The sequence below is a fragment of the Bactrocera oleae genome, chromosome 3 (genome assembly GCF_042242935.1).
Source record: "Bactrocera oleae isolate idBacOlea1 chromosome 3, idBacOlea1, whole genome shotgun sequence".
Classification (NCBI taxonomy): domain Eukaryota; kingdom Metazoa; phylum Arthropoda; class Insecta; order Diptera; family Tephritidae; genus Bactrocera; species Bactrocera oleae.
Genome location: NC_091537.1, coordinates 52,379,459 through 52,397,857, shown reverse-complemented (window position 1 = coordinate 52,397,857; position 18,399 = coordinate 52,379,459). Strand labels below are relative to the sequence as shown.

General features: G+C 34.8%; 1 protein-coding gene across 2 annotated transcripts in view; it reads left to right on the top strand.

Moving 5' to 3' along the window:
• The window catches only part of dpr19 (defective proboscis extension response 19), a 334,249-nt gene that overhangs the window by 191,067 nt on the left and 124,783 nt on the right, over positions 1-18,399 (top strand). For both annotated transcript variants that reach the window (XM_070106627.1, XM_070106628.1), the window contains exons 4-5: positions 8,255-8,465; positions 14,742-14,853. In XM_070106627.1, the coding sequence (XP_069962728.1) occupies positions 8,255-8,465; positions 14,742-14,853 (323 nt within the window). The remainder of the gene's footprint in view (positions 1-8,254; positions 8,466-14,741; positions 14,854-18,399) is intronic.

The window sequence follows — 18,399 nt, the reverse complement described above, 5'->3', positions numbered from 1 at the left end:
ACGTTGTATTCAGGCGGAAGGAAACTATTTTGAAGGCGACCAATAAATTTAAAAAAAAAAAACAAATAATATTAGTTTTTTAATAAAAGTCCTGAAACTTTTGAATTGCACCTTGTACCTATATGCGTACAAATGTGAGTACATGAGCCATTAGAAAAAATACAAACGTTGTTATACAAAAACAACTATTCTCTCAAATAGCATGGGCAGCGTCAGAAATCAATATGGCAGCCAAATTGACAAATCCTAAATTTGTAGTAAATCACACAACAACAACATTTTCATTCATGAACCGAGCATGCGCTTGCCTACAAGCGTCTTTTCGCGACGATGGTCAAAGCTAGAAATCATAAATTGAACAACTTTTTTATGTTCCCTCTAGAAGGGAAAAGTGATAACCCTGCAAGTTAACGGCAGCCTCCATACAGTAGCTGTACGCTCATTATAAACAAAACTGTATCTTTGCACTTAGCAATAATACAGCTTTTTAATAAGCATCTTTGCTTATTTAAGTAATCAATATTATTTTTCATTAAAGCTACGACCACAGCTTCTTAATAAGCATCTTTGCTTATTTAAGCAACCAATATTCTTTTCATTAAGCTAAGACCACCCATACAATGTAAACAATAAAACCAATTAATGCATAAGCGAATGTTGTAACTGACACTTATTGTAAGAATTAAGCAAATAAGAAAATTGTATAAATAAGAGTAAATTAAAATAAAGAAATTCAGTTATCCATCATGATCACTCAAACCATCATATTTGATTTCTTCCGCGCGAGTTAATATCGTTTACACGATATGAGTTATTAAAAATACCTTTGAGCTGCAGTGAAATGTGTACTCTTTATTTGTATTCTTAAGACTGGCTAGTTTACATAAATCTTAGTGCTATTTATACTATTGAGCTGTATCGATAGTTATCTGTTTACTAACAGATAAAACTATTAGTTTCTATTGTTATCTTTAGGTTGTTATTCATAGTGCATTTCTATTGTTATGTGTTCTTATCTCTAGTATTTATATTTAACAATGTGTGTTAGCTGATAGATATGTTTACATATTCTTATTTCGATTTTGTGTATTTATGCTAGTGATATGCAATATCACTTATATGTATGTACATATGTATATGTACGATGTGTATGTGAAGTGTAGATATCACATATTGTATGCAGATATGTATGCGGTGTGCGGCTATGTCGTTAACTCCCCTCCCTCTTAAAACGGAGCGTCCTCGCTACGCTGCTTCTACGCTGCTGCTACGAGTTGCTGTTGAAGACGGTTCATTTCGATTTCGTATAACTCGTCAATTTGCCTTTGTCTGTTAAGTGCTTGAAAAGTGTTGAGAGTTTTTGGATATTACTGAATTTGTAGATTGAATTTGAGGAAAGGATACGGAGTACTTCAAATTTTTCGCTGTGTTGATTGTGTATGATTTCTCTGAGTTGTCCTTGATGATTGTAGTACGTGATATTATCGATGTTTGTGGATTCATTAAAATGTATCAATTTAGGGCCTGATATATGTATGTTGTTCCAAGTATGCTGGTAATCTGTCAAAATATATCCATTCTCTAAGATGTGGAGTGGAGCATTGTTTTCATGGATTGTATCGCATTGGGCTGATTTGTCCTCTAATATTTTTATAGTACAATTGTCAGAGGGTTCTGATTTACAAATAAAGGTACTCATATAATTTTTACATTTAGATACTCTTTGATAATTGTTACATTTTGCGATCTTAAGGTCTAAATTAATTTTACCATGCTTATGTGCTAAAGGGTATACATTAAATAGGCTGCATTTAGTTTCGAGGATAGGATATTTGTATATGGTTATAATTGCTTCTTGTAGGTAACAGATATGAATGTCTGCATACTCTAATATATTAATTAATGGAAGATCCAACTTTTCATGCTTTATTAAATCATATACATCTTTTAAATTTAGTGTGCCAGAGTAAAAATTATTAGTTTTTGTAAAATTTATAGTGTTCGTTATTGATTGGAGTTCATTATAAACTTCTGATATAATAATTTTTTCGGTTATTGCTTTGGGATCAAGGGTTTCGAGAATTCTTTCGAACTGTGAATTAATTGTTCTTTGCTCTACAAGGTCATCGTGGTCTGGTGTGCCAGTGATGAATTTTAACATGGAACCAAGGAAGTTAAGTGATCTTTTGGGTCTATAGATATTTGGGATGAGTTGATTTTTCAGAGATTCTATTTTGTTCACCAATATTTGAGTTTCAGGTTGGTTTTCTAGATTGTATGATGATTTCATTATATTTTCGTACGGCGCGATTATTTTTGTAAGGTTAGATATGTGATATAAGAAAGCTGTGTCCTGATATATGTAAACAGGATCTGTTTCTACAAGTACATATTTCCTATCGGTTAAATCTATTATACTATCGCAAAGTACGATAGAGATAAGATATTATTCCGTACATGCCTTTACTCTGATATTGACCTTATGTATAATAACTCTTTTATTGGTTGTTATTGTCTTACCGTTATCTTCTTTAACTATGTGTTTCGCGTATTTTTTTACGTTTTTGTTCCTTCTGTGCGTCTTGGAATATATTACGGCTCCTTCTTTATAGGTCAGTTGTTTGCGATTGCGGTTATGGGATCGCAAAACTCTCTCTTGGTTTTTTTGAAGACACTCCTTGATGTCAGGATACTCTCTTTGATTGAAAAATATGTCCTCGGGTTTCTCGTTGGTTACCGAATGGATTGTTTTGTTGTATTGTTGGACTGCTTCGAATATCTGTTCATCAGGTGCCGAACTGTGTTCATGTGCCAAAACTTTCGCGAATTCAATTACCGTGCTATGCGTCCGTTCAACTTGCCCGTTTGTTGTCGAATGATAGGCTGGAGTTTTGGTATGCGTTATTTGTAGCCGCCTGTATATTTGTTGTGCACATATGCCAGTAAGTGTTGACTCGTTATCAGTCATTACAAACTTTGCGTTTGGGTATATTTGCGATAGTATTTCGTCAACGTATTTGTATGTGTCCTTCTTTGATGGTATTTGTCTCAAATGGCAGAATTTTGAGTATTTGTCGGTTGAACTAATGTATATATTATTGTTCATAAAAAATAAATCTAAGTGTATGTATTCGCCTACTTTGTTCGGTATTGGTGCTGAACCTATTGGTTGTTTATTTGGTCGGCGTTCATACTTATTTGTGAGACAAATTTCGCAGTCCTGTACTTCTTTTTTACAAGCGTCACGTATGTTTGGCCAGTAGTATCTGAGCGAAATTTCCTGTGCGTTATTTTTGTAGTTTCTGTGAGCACGTCTGTGTGTGTCTTGTATGATTCGTTGTTGTTGTTCGGTTTCGGTGATGTCGTCTACCAATTTTTGCGCTAGTACAATTGATACAGTCGGAAATGTGTCGATAATCTCGTTTTCTACGTAAAATAATATTTGTTCGTCTATAAAAAGTGCGTTAGTGACCTTTGGTCTAATTATAGTTTTTAGTCTGTCTAGTAATTCAGTTTTTGTGTTAAAAAAAAGCGTGTGTCGGCTGTTCGAAAATATGTTTTGTGACGATATTTCGGCGGAGTTTTGATCTGACTGATTCACAATAATTTGATTTCTAAAGGAGTTTATTGGCTTCTTTACTCGTTTGAGTTTTTGTGCTGGGGAGCTTTGTGCTGAATGTTGGGAGTCATCAGAATTTACAGTGTTGTTTATTTGCTGGCGAGAAAGTGCATCAGCGACAACGTTCTGATGTCCGGGTTTGTAAACGAGTTTTGCACCATATTCTTCAATGAAATTTTTCCATCTTTTTAATTTTGTATGGGGGTTTTTTTCTGATATGGAAAAGATTAATGATTGATGGTCAGTGTAAATTGTTAAATCTGCTATACCATACAAGTAATTACGTAGTTTCTGTAGTGACCACACAATTGCGAGTAACTCTTTCTCATTCGTGGAGTAATTCTGTTCTGTTTCGTTGAGCGTTCGTGAAATAAATGATATGGGTTTTTGATTTTGAGATAATACGGCTCCTATAGCGTAATTGCTAGCATCTGTGGTTAATTCGAAGGGTTTGGTAAAATTTGGTTGGAAGAGTTCAACCTGGGCTACTAATTCTTCTTTTATTTTGTTTAATGCTTCTAGTGCACGTTCGTCTAAGCTGATTTTTATTTTTGCACTTTGATTCTTGGATATGCCACCGTTCTCTCCTCTGAGGAACGTGGTAAGTGGCTTGACTATGGCTGCGAAATTCTGTATGAATTTTCGATAATAACTCGCAAGGCCTAGAAAGGATCTGAGTTCCTTAAGCGTTATGGGAATAGGAAAATCTTTAATGGTTTGTATTTTTGAAGGATCAACTGTAATCCTGTTATATTTAATTATATGACCTAAATATTCTACAGAGTCCTGGAAAAAGTGAGATTTCTCGTTGGAGATCTTCATGTTGGCCTGGTGAAGCGCGTTTATTATTATACGGATGTGCTCGATATGTTCTTCGGGAGAGGAAGAATAAATGAGAACGTCGTCTATATAAACGTATGCGAACTTGCCGATATATGGTCTCAAAATATCATCTACACATCTTTGAAAAATTGATGGAGCATTTTTCAGGCCGAACGGCATACGAAGGAATTCATATTTAGCTCCATTTACACTAAAGGCGGTTTTTTCCCTGTCAGAATCTTTAATAAGGATCTGATGGAAGCCAGACTCTAAATCTAAAGTTGTAAATACTTTTGCATTACCTAAATTCTGTATGGTCATAGCCACATCAGGTATGGGGTATCTATCTGTAATAGTTTGAGCGTTTAGCTTTTGAAAGTCTACAAACATTCTGCGCTTAGGTTTCCCTTGTTCATCGGTACCTTTTTTAGCGACTGTCCAAATGGGAGAGTTGTACGGACTTTTGCTGGGTTGAATTATTTCATTTTCTAAAGGTTTGTTAATTTCTTCGTTAATGAAATCGCTATCTGACATAGGGTACGGATATTGCTTGGTCCAAATAGGATCTTCGGAGTTCGTCCTAATGGTAGCTTGTATCGCGGTAGTATAAGGTAGCACTTCGTTTGTGATTTCATTTTTTTGCATAATTTCTTCGACTTCTGCCCTATAATTTTCACTATTAACCGTATAATTAATTTTTTGCAAAGATTTACTTTCTTTCTTGGCCCTATATTTATAACTGAGCTTGTACTCGAAAAGGTTGATCTCTGCTTTAATTTTTCTAAGTCCCTGTTCACCCAGAAGCATATCAAATTCTTCTAATGCATCTGTTTCAAAAAATGTAAGATTATGCTCTAATAATGTAATAATTTTTTTTATTTGGTTATAGAGTAACCATGAAGGGTTTTCACTTTTACTGGCTTCATTTTAATTGGCTTACCTATATTGCACTTTGTGCTAATATAATTGTTCGTTGCTCCGGTATCGATTAGGATGTTGATAAGTTTGCCTGTATCCCTGCAGTGGCGTTGCAGACACGGCAAATCTTTCATGCGCCTAAAAAAACACTGCCTGTTTCGTATTCCTCATTTTCTTATTCTGGTACAAGCGATGTTAATTCTTCGTCGCGTGTTTGGTTGACACGTTGCACCTTCTGTGGTACGTTTAGAGAAGAAGAATTTCTTTCCCTTTTCTGTGGATCCCCGCGAAATGGGTTATTTGGAGGCAGTCCTTGTGTTTGGCGGTCGTAGCTGTTTTGTTGTGGTGGGGGATGATTCCTGTTGTAATTTGTGGATCTCATGTACTGCTGTGATGAATCTACATCCATTGGTTGGTGTTGTTGGCGGGGTCCAGTTTGATTGTATTGCACCTGCACGTTAGGTTTGTACCTTTGTGGTTCCCCGTGATATCTTCTGCTTGTGTATTGATACTGTGATGTATTATGTTGTCTGTGCTGATTGTATTGTCGAACGTCGAATTGTGAGTTCATATTGTCATGATATATCGTACTTGCGATAGCGTAAGCGGTTTCTAGGTCCTTTGGATTGTGGCTATAGAGGGTGCCACTGGTATATTTGCTGTTCAGACCGAGAATGAATGTCCGTACAGCTTCCTGGTTCGCATATTCTTTCATAGCTGAGGGATTTCCTGAGCTGTCCATCTCAACCTTAGTGAGTGCAAGATTAAGTGACTTGCTGACTTCGCTATGGAACTCTGCCAGGGTCCTTTTTCCCTGTTTTAATCTCTTCATTCCGTCGAGCAACACATACAGAGGTCTCTGGTCCGCATAGGTGTAATCAAGATGGTTTATTATTGAATAAAAATTGAATTTTGTGTCGTGGTTTATTAAAATATCGGCCGCTTCTCCTTGAATTTTTGAATGTACAATTGAGAGTGCCGTGTAATATGTGGGTGTAGTAACGTAATCCTTGATGTTCTCCATGTGTGTCCAGGCACGTTTTCTCCATGACCTATAGTGGTTCGCGTCACCTGTAAATATTGGTAACGTTTTGAACACTTCTAGGTTGATTTGTGATGCGTCGGTAATGTTTGGTGTACAGTCCTGGTATTGGTTGGTGACTGTGACGTTAGGTGATGGGTGAGTTGCGAAGGAATTCACTCTTTGTTGGGTTTCGGTGAGCGTTGTGGTTAGAGCAGCGATTTGTGCTCTCAGGCTTGCGATCTGCTGTGTTGTCATATCGGAGTTTATGTCCAACGATACACGTGATGAATTGAATGCTTGTCGTTTGCTTCGCGATTCCAGTACGATGTTATTCCAATTTTTCAGGAATTTTTTGTTGAATTTTTAAGCACTTTTTTCAAAAATCTAGTGCTGGAAGTCCTACTTCCCGTGGTATTTTAATTTTATCCTTCTTTAGGATCGCGGAGTTCCTGTCTTTTCAAGGATGTCTCCTGGCTTTTTTGATAGCAAGTAAAAATTTGCTATCCCGGTTGAGCCCCCAGTTAATATCGTTTACACGATATGAGTTATTAAAAATACCTTTGAGCTGCAGTGAAATGTGTACTCTTTATTTGTATTCTTAAGACTGGCTAGTTTGCCGAAAACAATATTTTTTTAACACTTCCTTAAAGAAGGAAGTTAATTTGCAAGCCCACAAAACACAGAAATCAATGACAAAAGTGGCAACAAAGCTTTTGTCGATTTTAAATATTTTACAATTTTAAAATATTTTTCCGTAACTCGCAAAAATCTGCGTCAATATGTATGCATGTTCATATATAAACATACATATTTACAATGATTTGTGGGCAAAGCTGTTAGAGCGGCAAGGGAAGCGGTGACAATCGGCGAACGTTCTTTTATTTTTCGGCACATCTCGGATTTTCTACCAACAACACAATGTTGTGACGCTTTGTCGTCGCCTCAGTCCTTCAGACAGATTGACTCTTTGACATAAAAGCAAAAAACGTGAGATTTCGATCATTGGTTGGCCGTGTAAACGGAGATTTCACATGAAGTAATGAGTGTTCATATCTACATACATATGTTGTTTGTAAACAAATTTACAAATATTTTTACACATGATATGAAAATGCCGATGGCAAAACACAATTCTGTACTTTTGTGACTCCATAATGATGTTAAGTACATGAATTATTGTAAGAAATTTATTGTATCAAAATACTTTTAACTGATTACTAATAACTCATAACAAAGTAAAAATTAATTAACATAAAATAATTTAAAAAAAATAATTAATAATAGTTCAATAAAAGGGAATATATTTCAAGTGTCATATCAATGTTCCGTGTTTGGCATACATAGTTCTCTTCAATATTCGCCGTTTGGTTATGTTAAGAGAGCGTATGTGTACAAATTTACCGCTGTTATAAAAGCGAGAAATGTTATTTGTTTCTTCTGTGTGTGAGGTGAACTCTTTGATAAAATTTTACAAATGTTCGCTATCGAACCTGCACCTTCTCGTTCTTCTTAGTTCTGTGGTTGTACAGTGGGTTGTGTGCTGAGTTCCAAAATGTCGCGGGATCAGAAGTCGCATGAACACTTTATAAATAAATTTTATGAAATAAAATACATACATACATATGTATGTGAAATGCCAAATCTAGGTTTTTACTTTTGAGATACAAAAAGTTCACAGAAAAAGCCATCAACTTTTCCGGATAGGGATAATATCAAGATGCACTCTTTATGAGAGAAGAATTTTGTCAAAAAAAACACATACACATGTATATCAAAGGCGTAGTATTTTTATTTAAAAGACTTTTACGCTTAAATACAGATTACAACGATACTACTATATTTTTCTTATACCTTTATAAATATATTTTAAGGTTTCATGGATTCGTCGTAAGGACTTTCAATTACTAACAGTTGGATTATCAACCCATAGTAGTGATAAAAGATTTCTTGTCGAGCACACGCGTCATATGGGGCACTGGTCATTAAGAATAAAGTCTGTACGTGACAGCGATCGGGGGTTATATGAATGTCAGTTATCAATATACCCTACAGAATCAATTTTTGTAGAACTGAAAGTTGTTGGTAAGTTTTTATAGATCTACAAGTATGTATGCATTCTATTATTAAAAAAAATTTATATATCTAGTATGTTCTCGTATGTGTACGTGTTTCTTAGTTCACTTCCTTTTCCTTCCTTTTCAAGGAATAAGTGTCATATCCGCTTAGAAAATTAAAACGATATTAGCAAACGTCTGAATTTGTAGCATTTTTCTAACATAAATAAAGACAAGACAATTAATATTATACTTTGACAATTTAAGAGCATAAAAGACGGGGAAATATTTTTAGGTGTTTGCAACACTTTCCGAAATTAGTCTTTCTTTACTTGTTTTGTTTTACAAACAATGAAAGATGTGCCAAAAACATTGGTAATATTTGCAAACAAAAATTTTACAAATGGTCACAAAATATCCTGGTCAAATGATTGATGTTAACTTCGATCAATATCAATAAAAAAAAAGTAAGGAAGTTCTAAGTTCGGGTGTAACCGAACATTTTATACTCTCGCAATTTGCAATAATCAAAGCCAGGGAAATAACTTCAGATCCATATGGTTTGTTAGAACAAAGAAAATAAAGATATGTAGCATAATATAGTTTGGGTAATTTGTGAAACACTTTGACATATTTTCGGCATTAAACTATAGTATACCCAATATTATACTTCCAGTAAATTTTGCTAAGGTATCTTACTTATTTATACTTTTATTTTATGTGCAGATGCCCCTCCCTAATGTGATCCTGTATACGAAATAACAGTCTAGTGTCTTGTTGTGGAGCTTAGTTATGGCAATTTATTTGTTTTAGTGGGCGTGGCAGTGATCCGATTACCCATCTGCAATACCAACCGTCTTACGGTACCAGGAAACATGTGTACCAAGTTTCATGAACATATCTCAATTTTTACTCAAGTTATAGCTTGCCTGTACGGACTGAAGGACAGACAGTCACCCGGATTTCAACTCGTCTCTTCATCCTGATCATATATATATATATTATATAACCCTATATCTAACTCGATTACTTTTAGGTGTTACAAACAACCGTTAGGTGAACAAAACTATTATACTCTGTAGCAACAGGTTGTGAGAATATAATAACGAACGATCTTTACGGCATGAAGCTGTTCAAATGCCGTATATAATTTCGGGACCTAAACAAGTGAGACCAACAGATTTCCCCAAGGAGTTGAAAAATATCCGATTTAAGAAAGCTTTAATACATTTTTTATAATACATTGGACTAGATGCGAAGTAATTCTGTTCCTTGGCACTAAATTAATACATCTGAACTTTCGTGACTGTTATTCTTACAAACGATAAATTAATAAATCGTGAGATAGAGATGATTTTTGCTGTCCTTTGCACAAAGAGAAGGCTGGTAGATTTACTCTTTCCAATAGCCTTTTTTTGGCAAATCCCGCGTGAGCCGTTTCATGCTGTTATATTGCTTTTTTTCAGTATTGTTTCGCATTTCATCATGAACTTACGCCTGAACAACATTTACAAATCGTTTAACCTTATTACGAACATTAACGTTCTGCAAAGAATCAACATATGATTAAATTAATCGGCCTACTTAGCGTACTATTCGCAACACCAATATTGAGACCCAGCATTCCTTATTGGATAATATTTGACCGAATAGACCACGTCCAGCACGCAGTGAAGAAAATATAGCGGCCGTAGTTGAGAGTGTACACGAAGACCGTGGAGAGTCAATTAAGCGCCGTTCGCAGTGATTCGGACTGACGTATGAAACGACTTGGCGCATTTTACGTCGAGATCTTAAATTGAAAGCGTACAAAATACAGTTTGTGGAGGAAATGAAGCCGCTCGACCTTCCCATCGTTGTGTTCTATGGGCTCTTGAAAAGTTCTAAGAAGATCCGACGTTTTCGAGCCATATTTTGTTTAGCGATGAGAACCATTTCTGGCTCAATGGTCAACAATGGTTTGGTGTGGTTTGTGGACCAGTATAATCATCGGTCTATATATCTTCAAAAATGATTCTGGTGAGAACGTAACCGTCAATGGCGACTTCAACAAGTCGGCGCCATTTCCCACACATCAATGGATTTATTGAGAGAACACTTCGGTGAGCTGATTTGTTTCGTTTTGGGACGGTAAATTTAGTTTTTTTTTTTAACGAGGAACATCGAAATGAATCCCGTTTTATAGTAATTTGCTTTGTTTTCAGTATTCCAGACTGGTCCAATATTGTTATTAGAGGCAATGAGACAGATATCGTAATAATAGTGCTTGGTAATATGATTCACTTAAATCGGTCATCTCTAATTTGGATGCTTCCTGGGACCGGAAACCATTAAAAGTTTATTGAAACCACAAAAATTCAAAAACAGATAGCTTTTAGAAGTTTGGGAAGCCTAACTCAACTCCGGATATGGTAAAAAAACTCCGGATATGTCTGATGAAATTAAAAGATGTGTTATATGGAAAGTAGGCGGAGGTGTAGTCCGACCCCTCCTAATCGAGTTAGATATAGCATTATATATATATAAATCATCAGGAAGGACGAAGGGACGAGTTGAAATTCGGGTGACTGAACGTCCTTCCCTCCGTCCGTCCGTCTGTGCTAGCTATAACTTAAGTAAAATTCAGATATCTTTATGAAACTTGGTACACATGTTTCTTGGTACCGTAAGACGGTTGGTATTGCAGACGAGCGTAATCCACTGCCACGCCCAAAAAACGCCATTAATAAAAACAAATAAATTGCCATAACTAAGCTCCACAATAAGATACAATACTGTTATTTAGTATACAAGATCACAGAGGCACATTTGCAGTTTAAAATTTTTTTTAAAAAGTGGGCGTGGTACTGCTCCCTAATAGGTTTAATGCAAATATCTCGTAAGCCGCTAAAGCAATAATAAAAAAGTTCACTGGGAAAAATGTTTTTAGCAATATCGACAATGTGAAAGTGGATGAAATCGGGTTACAACCCCGCCCACTCCCCATATAACGGTACTGTTAGAAACTACTAAAAGCGCGATAATTTTATTTTATCTCTGGGATGGTATGATATGCCTTTATAGGAACCGCGTTATAAAATAAAGTGGGCGTTAAAATTATAAAGTGGGCGTGGCGCAGCCCACTTTTAGGCGAAAACTCATACCTTAGGAGCTGTTTAACCGATTTCAATCAAATTCGGTATAAAATATTCTTCTCATATTTCTATGTTATAGTGCGAAAATGGTCGCAATCGGATTACAATCACGCCTATTTCCCATATAACGCCATTTTAAATTCCATTTGATTCTTTCACTTTCCACTATGCACATCAAGCAACAATGATTGTAGCGGGGTTAAACATTGCGCAACTAATGCGTTTAAAGTATGTCACCTTGTGACCAAAAATTTTCTAAATTTAACGAAACCTGTTCAAGCCCCTAGGTACGGAATATGTGGACCCCAGTGCCTATAGTTGAGTTTTTTCCGAAAATATCGGTCAATGTGTAAGATATTTATTTGAAATTCAGATAATAAAATAAATAAATGAATAACAAAAATTCATACTCGATAATAATATGTTTTTATTTAAAAAATGTGTTGAATCGGATCAATACTTCCTTTAATATAAGATTTTGCCTACACCTGAAGTGATTGATATTGATCGAAGTTAACATCAATCATTTGACCACGGTATTTTGTGACCATTTGTAAACTTTTTTTTTTGCAAATATAACCAAATGTTGTAAAACAAAACAAGTAAGGAATGGCATAGGAATAGAATATGCTCTCGTAACTTACAAAATTAAAATCTGGAGGAATATCTTCGGGTACTGGCAAAACGCTTAGTTTCATCCTCTTCAAATAAAATATGTGTGATATAAACGCAACAGAAGAGGCTAAATTAAATATAATGAATTAATGTGTTAAACGCTAACCAAAGGATCAAAACTCATAATATAAGGAATATGAGGTTTAGACCAAGGTATACACCAACTCCTTACTCCCAGAAAATAGTCTGAGCTGATTGCACTAATTTTGATGTTGCTCGGGTATTCTTGAGAGTATATTTTCAATCAATCATACAAGGTGTGTTCCGAAGTAAACAGGACTTTTTAAAAAAAAGACAGAACAAATGGTTTTATCGGCAAAATCAATTAATTCTATTCAAAGTAGTCTCCTTCTGCTTTAATACAGCTTTCTGCACGGTCCAAGAGCATGTCCAACGAGTGTTTTAGCTCGTTGCCCGGTATGGCCGCCAGTATGCCGGTGCAAGCCTTTTGAATGGCCTCCGCGTCTGCATAACGCTTTCCTTTCATCGGCAAATGCATTTTTCCGAAAAGGTAGAAGTCGGACGGTGCCATATCAGGTGAATACGGGAAGTGGTTGATTGTTAAAACGTGATTTTCGGTCAAATAATCAGCTACAAGCGTCGATCGATTAGACGGCGCATTATCGTGCAACAAACGCCAACTTCCATCTTCGCGATATTCGGGCCGAACACGTCGAATACGGAGCACCAAACGCTTGAAAACTCCAAGGTAGAATACCGCATTAACGTTTTGGCCGAGTGGAACAAATTCTTTTTGGACAATACCCTTGGAATCATAAAAACAAATCAGCATTGTCCTTCCCTTTGACTTCTCCAGGCGCGATTTTTTGGGTTTCGGCTCATTTCTCATTTACGTCCTCGCGACCACTTTGAAAACGTTGAAACCACTCGAGCACTCTGCTACGAGATAGGCAATCATCACCATAAAATTGTCTCATCAATTGAAACGTTTCGCTAAAAGTTTTACCAATTTTAAAACAAAATTTAATGTTAGCTCTTTGTTCGAAGCTCATTTTCGCACCGATGACAAAAACATACTGACACTTAAAAAGCAATAACTTCACTCCCAATAAAGGAAATGTCATGAAATTTTTACTGGGAGTCGATAATGTATAGCAGATTCTAACGCACTAGTCGACATATAGATGGCGCCACTAGAGTTTATTTTGTTACTTTTTTACTGTTTACTTTGGAACGCACCTTGTATATATGTATATTACTCATACACAGACCCAGGTAATCGGTATATGGTTTGTTAGAATAACGAAAATCATTATTTGTATGTAGAACATGGAAAATGGGTCGGGCTAATTCGTTGACCAATTTCACAAATTTTATGCATTAAAGGGGCTTCTATTTTAATATCTCCAAAAACCGTCTGTTCTGTTTTCTCGGTAAGCGTAATAGATAAAAAATGAAATTTAAACACACTTGTTGAGTTTATTGAAGCTTTACATATTGTTTTGGTGATCCATGTAAAGGGGGAAGGGGTACCAAAATGGAGGTAGGGCGACGGCGACCGTCCTCATAGTGGAGGTCCTAGCATCCGTAAGTATAATCTGAAATGCAAACGAAAAATATTTTATTAATCTGTAATCCGTGGTACAAGAAAGAAGGCGAAAACACGAAAAAAGTCACAATTATGAACAATCCTAGCGGACCGTTTTTAGGCGATATGAATTTTATATATAATTTGTGTGTTTTTCTCATGAGTGGACAAATTGTATCTATTCTGTTCAGAGCATATCATCGATACCTTGCCGATTCTTTAATTCCTGGGAAACGAATTGAGGAAAATAAAATTCAGTTGGTTGATTTTAACTACCTCAAAAGGTCGTGTCCTAAAACCTTATCTTAAATGTTTTCGATTCAACTTAAAACAATTTACATATAATATAGGTATAAGTAATTAACAGCAAGAAAATAGGAAATCGCTTAGAATTATAGCACTCCAGAGGCAGACTAGCAGAGTATTCGGACCATGTTATACAAAATTTTGTGACAAAACTAAAATTATGATGTATTTCTACCATAAACCAAGCAAGGTTTGAAAAATCCCAATACATTATACCAACAATAAAGTTTGAAAAGCTTTCTGTTATACATTGGGGGCGTGTCTCTTTTAAGGGCGTTAATGAACTGTTTGGTGAATCTCTAGTTCCAGCTGTTTCAAGACAGTGACGTAACCCGTTCTTGTGTTCTTATTTATTTTAATAAAAACTAAACTAAATTTATGTGTTGTTTATGTATGGTAGTGTAGTTACAATGCTTTTTGAATCACACAAGTATATTACTTTTTGTGATTGTTGTTCTAGCGGTTATTTAATACCCATTTAAGATGATAAGAGATATGTCAGTAGTCATTGAGTTCATAAAATGGTAGTACTATACACTTAGCAACTAGTCTTTTCCAATGTAAAGACAAGTACATAAGTATGTTATTTGCTTGTTAAGTACTGTCTATTTATACATTACGATTTTTTTTTACATTTTAGAAGCTGTTGCAGAAATCGTCGGAGCACCGGATTTGCATATTGATGAAGGATCCTCTCTTCGATTAGAATGTAAACTTAAGAAGGCAACAGAAAATCCTGCTTTTGTTTTCTGGTAAGTAATTCAAATTAAAACTTAATAGATGTGTATGATACTTCGGTTTTTAAAAATTTTTATATTATATTTTTACTCGCAAAATAGGAAGGGCTTATTTCGGTGAACCGAACGTTTTACACTCTATCAATTTGTAATGATCAAAGCCGGGTAATATTTTGAGGTGTTGGCAAAACTTTATATTAAAACATGTTACGCAAGAATTTAATATTCATTGTTCGAGGAAACCGAATAATGCAATCATATTTGGTATCAACCTGATTTAAATTACAGGTCATAAAATAACCTAGTTTCTTTACTCTATTTTGCATCATGTTTGCGATATGTGGTATATGAAAACATATTCACTTAACCTCAAAAAATATCTCACTTGATCAACAAAAGCTGTTTAATGTCAGCTAAAAAGTCAAAATCTCTATTTTGGACGTATTGCAAATAGACGAAGGTCTGAACTGATCGCATCAATTTATGGAGTTGTTCTTACCCAATTTTGTGAAAATAACTTTTACACTGACCGACATTTTCGACATAAAGTCTGCTAGAATACCGTTATATGTATTACTACTATGGGAGCTGGACCGATTTCACATATTTTCGGCATTAAACTTTGGTATACCCGGTGTTATACGCTCCCCTAAGTTTCGTAAGTATAATATATCGTATAAAGCGAACCGAAAGTTCGGAATTCTTATATTTATGTGTTGCGCGTTAAACAACTTGCACTCAGCAAGTCAGATTTTCCAATAAGGGTGATATGATTAAAAGAAAAAACACACTAATTATTATGGAAATTCAAATGTTTTTTATTTAATATGAAGCACAAACGATGCAATGAAGTTCTGAATATAACATCATTCCAATGGACTCCACGACTACTTTTTCAGGAACAAATTCGACGAACCCAATTTTCAAGTACTTTTTCCACTAAAACAAGCCGTATGTCATGAATAGCACGTTCAATATTGACTTCTAGAGCTTGAAAAGAATCAGGTTTATTGCTAAAGACCAATGATTTCAAATAATCCAAAAAGAAGTAATCTAATGTAATAAGTGTTAAATCAAAGCTTCTTGGAGGCTATTCAATGTCACAATTTTTAGAAATTATCGTATCCCCTTTTTTTTCTCGCAATAATTCGGTTGTTGCATATGCCGTGCGGCACGTAGCCTCGTCTTGTTGGAACCAGATGTTGTCAAAATCAACTTCCTCCAATGTTCATGAATAATTCATGGATTTTCTTCGCACTAGATTCGACAGTTTGTTTATTTCCCGCACCACTCAGATGAGAGTGAGTCTCATCGGAGAAGATAATTCTCTTAAAAGAATCAGAAAAAGTTGCAATTGGGGAAGGATTATTTTGATAATAAAATTGAATAATTTCTAAACGTTGTTCTTGAGTATATCTTTCCATGATGAAATTGTAAATATTGCTGAATATAATGGAAAGAAATTACAGATCATGCCGAAACGACACTTAGAAATCATATCATCACTATTGGAAAACCGTTATTGTGGACTAATATTATATTCGATAACTCGATGGATTTGAAAAAAAATTGGAAAATTGCAAGACTTGAACTCACGTGATATTGACATTTTCAGTGGTTTGGCATCGTTTTTAGTGATTTGATACACTCTCCATTGCCTTGTATCTATTAGAGTAGTGTTCCAATAATCCTAATGGTTTCTATTATTTCGTTTCTCCGCTTTAAGATGTAGCAACAAATTATTCTCACCTTTAGGTTAAATCCCATATCTCTGTTAACCGATATATAGAATATGTTATTCTGGTAATAATATATTGTAATGTCAAGAAGAACTAAAATCGGATCAGTACTACCCCTAGACCTCATATATAAAGATTCCCGTTTGCCTGTATATATAAAATGAATCTAACTTATAACATTGGATACATTACAATTTAATAAAATTGACCAATGAATAATACTACCATATACCACATTTAATGATCTTCGATACTTTAGTAGACTTTGTGCCGCAAATGTCGGTCACAGTGACTTGAGTAAGTTGAGTTTAGTACCAATATCCTATATAAGAATAAGAATTTTTTAAAATATCAGACATGATTGTAATCCTTAACACTTTCGTCGAATAAAATTGAATTTTGAATTCTTTCGCAACATTCCTTAAAATAAAGTTTTGCCAACGCCTGAAGGTATTTCCCCGGCTTTTCTTGCGAGAGTATAAAATGTTTGGTTACCTCCGAACTTAATACTTCCTTACTTTGTTTTTTTACAATAATTTTGAATTTAATTTTGAAAATTTTCCCGACTCTTCCAATTTTGTAAGTGTACAATTTTAAGGATTTCTCAGATGCATTATTATTTTTTTTCAAATAATTTTTTTAGTGTAGAGTAGCAGAGATATACTAATGAGGCAGGGAAAAAAAAATTGAACAAAAGAAAACTAATATATTTCCAGATATTTCGGCAAAGAAACTTTCGATACAGTACTGAAAACAACATGTCCTTGAGTATACCTGAACAATGCCAAAAGTTAATGCAAACAGTTTCCTAAAGCGCTAAACCTTTCCAACTGCCAAAAACGAACATGTTTTATGGTGGTCAATATAATTGTATAAGTTTTCCAGACCTTGGACCAAACTTCATATTCTTTATTCGTGATTTTTTGGCCAAAAACAAAACCGCAATCATGTCTCAACCACCGTATTCATCAGATCAGGCTCCTTGTGCCTTTTTCCTATTCCCAAAACTGAACGAACCAACGAAAGGAAGGAGTTTTGCCACAATTAATAAGATCAAGTCAGAATTGAAGAAAGAGCTGATGATGATGGGATTACTTTGAAGGGACAAAATAGATATTGATGAACAAATAAGTACTTTTCAAAAAAATTAAAAATTCACCTTTAACTTTTTTTTTAGTAGCACTGAAACTAAATGGCATGTGACAAAAGAACTAACAGTTTGAGAGGCACCATAAAAAAAAATACACGAAATGCCTCTAAAGCTATGTAGCTCAAAGCATCAACTATCGGTCATTTGAATAACAAATTTGCTCAAACACATCTTTAAAGAAAGTAAGAACACCACATGTGACAAAATAATAAATATATATTCAGAAAATAAAGAAGAGACTGCACTTCAAACTAAGAAGTGAAAAAGGCATTTTTTTTAATTTGTTGAGGCTCTGAATTTAGTATTTTCTATTAACTGTGAGTTACTATCGAAAAAAACTTATCGGTGCAGATTATCGTAAGTGGAAAGCAGAAGAATCTTCAAAAAAAAAAAATTTTGCTGCAACACATCCCATAAATACCTAATTTTATGACAAACTCAACAAAATTTAGCAGTCATGATAAGTTGTGAATCAGGTTCATCTGCCGTAAGTATTTTGATGCAATTGTTAATAATTTTTTCTTTGAACATACTGTTTACAATTTAATAAGGAATAAATTATTTAAAGTTGTCGGCTCGAAAAGTATTCTCATGATTTAGAAGAGACATTAGGGAATTAATGTATTCTTTTACAATTTCAACTCAAAAATTCATAAGCAAAGTATTGCATAC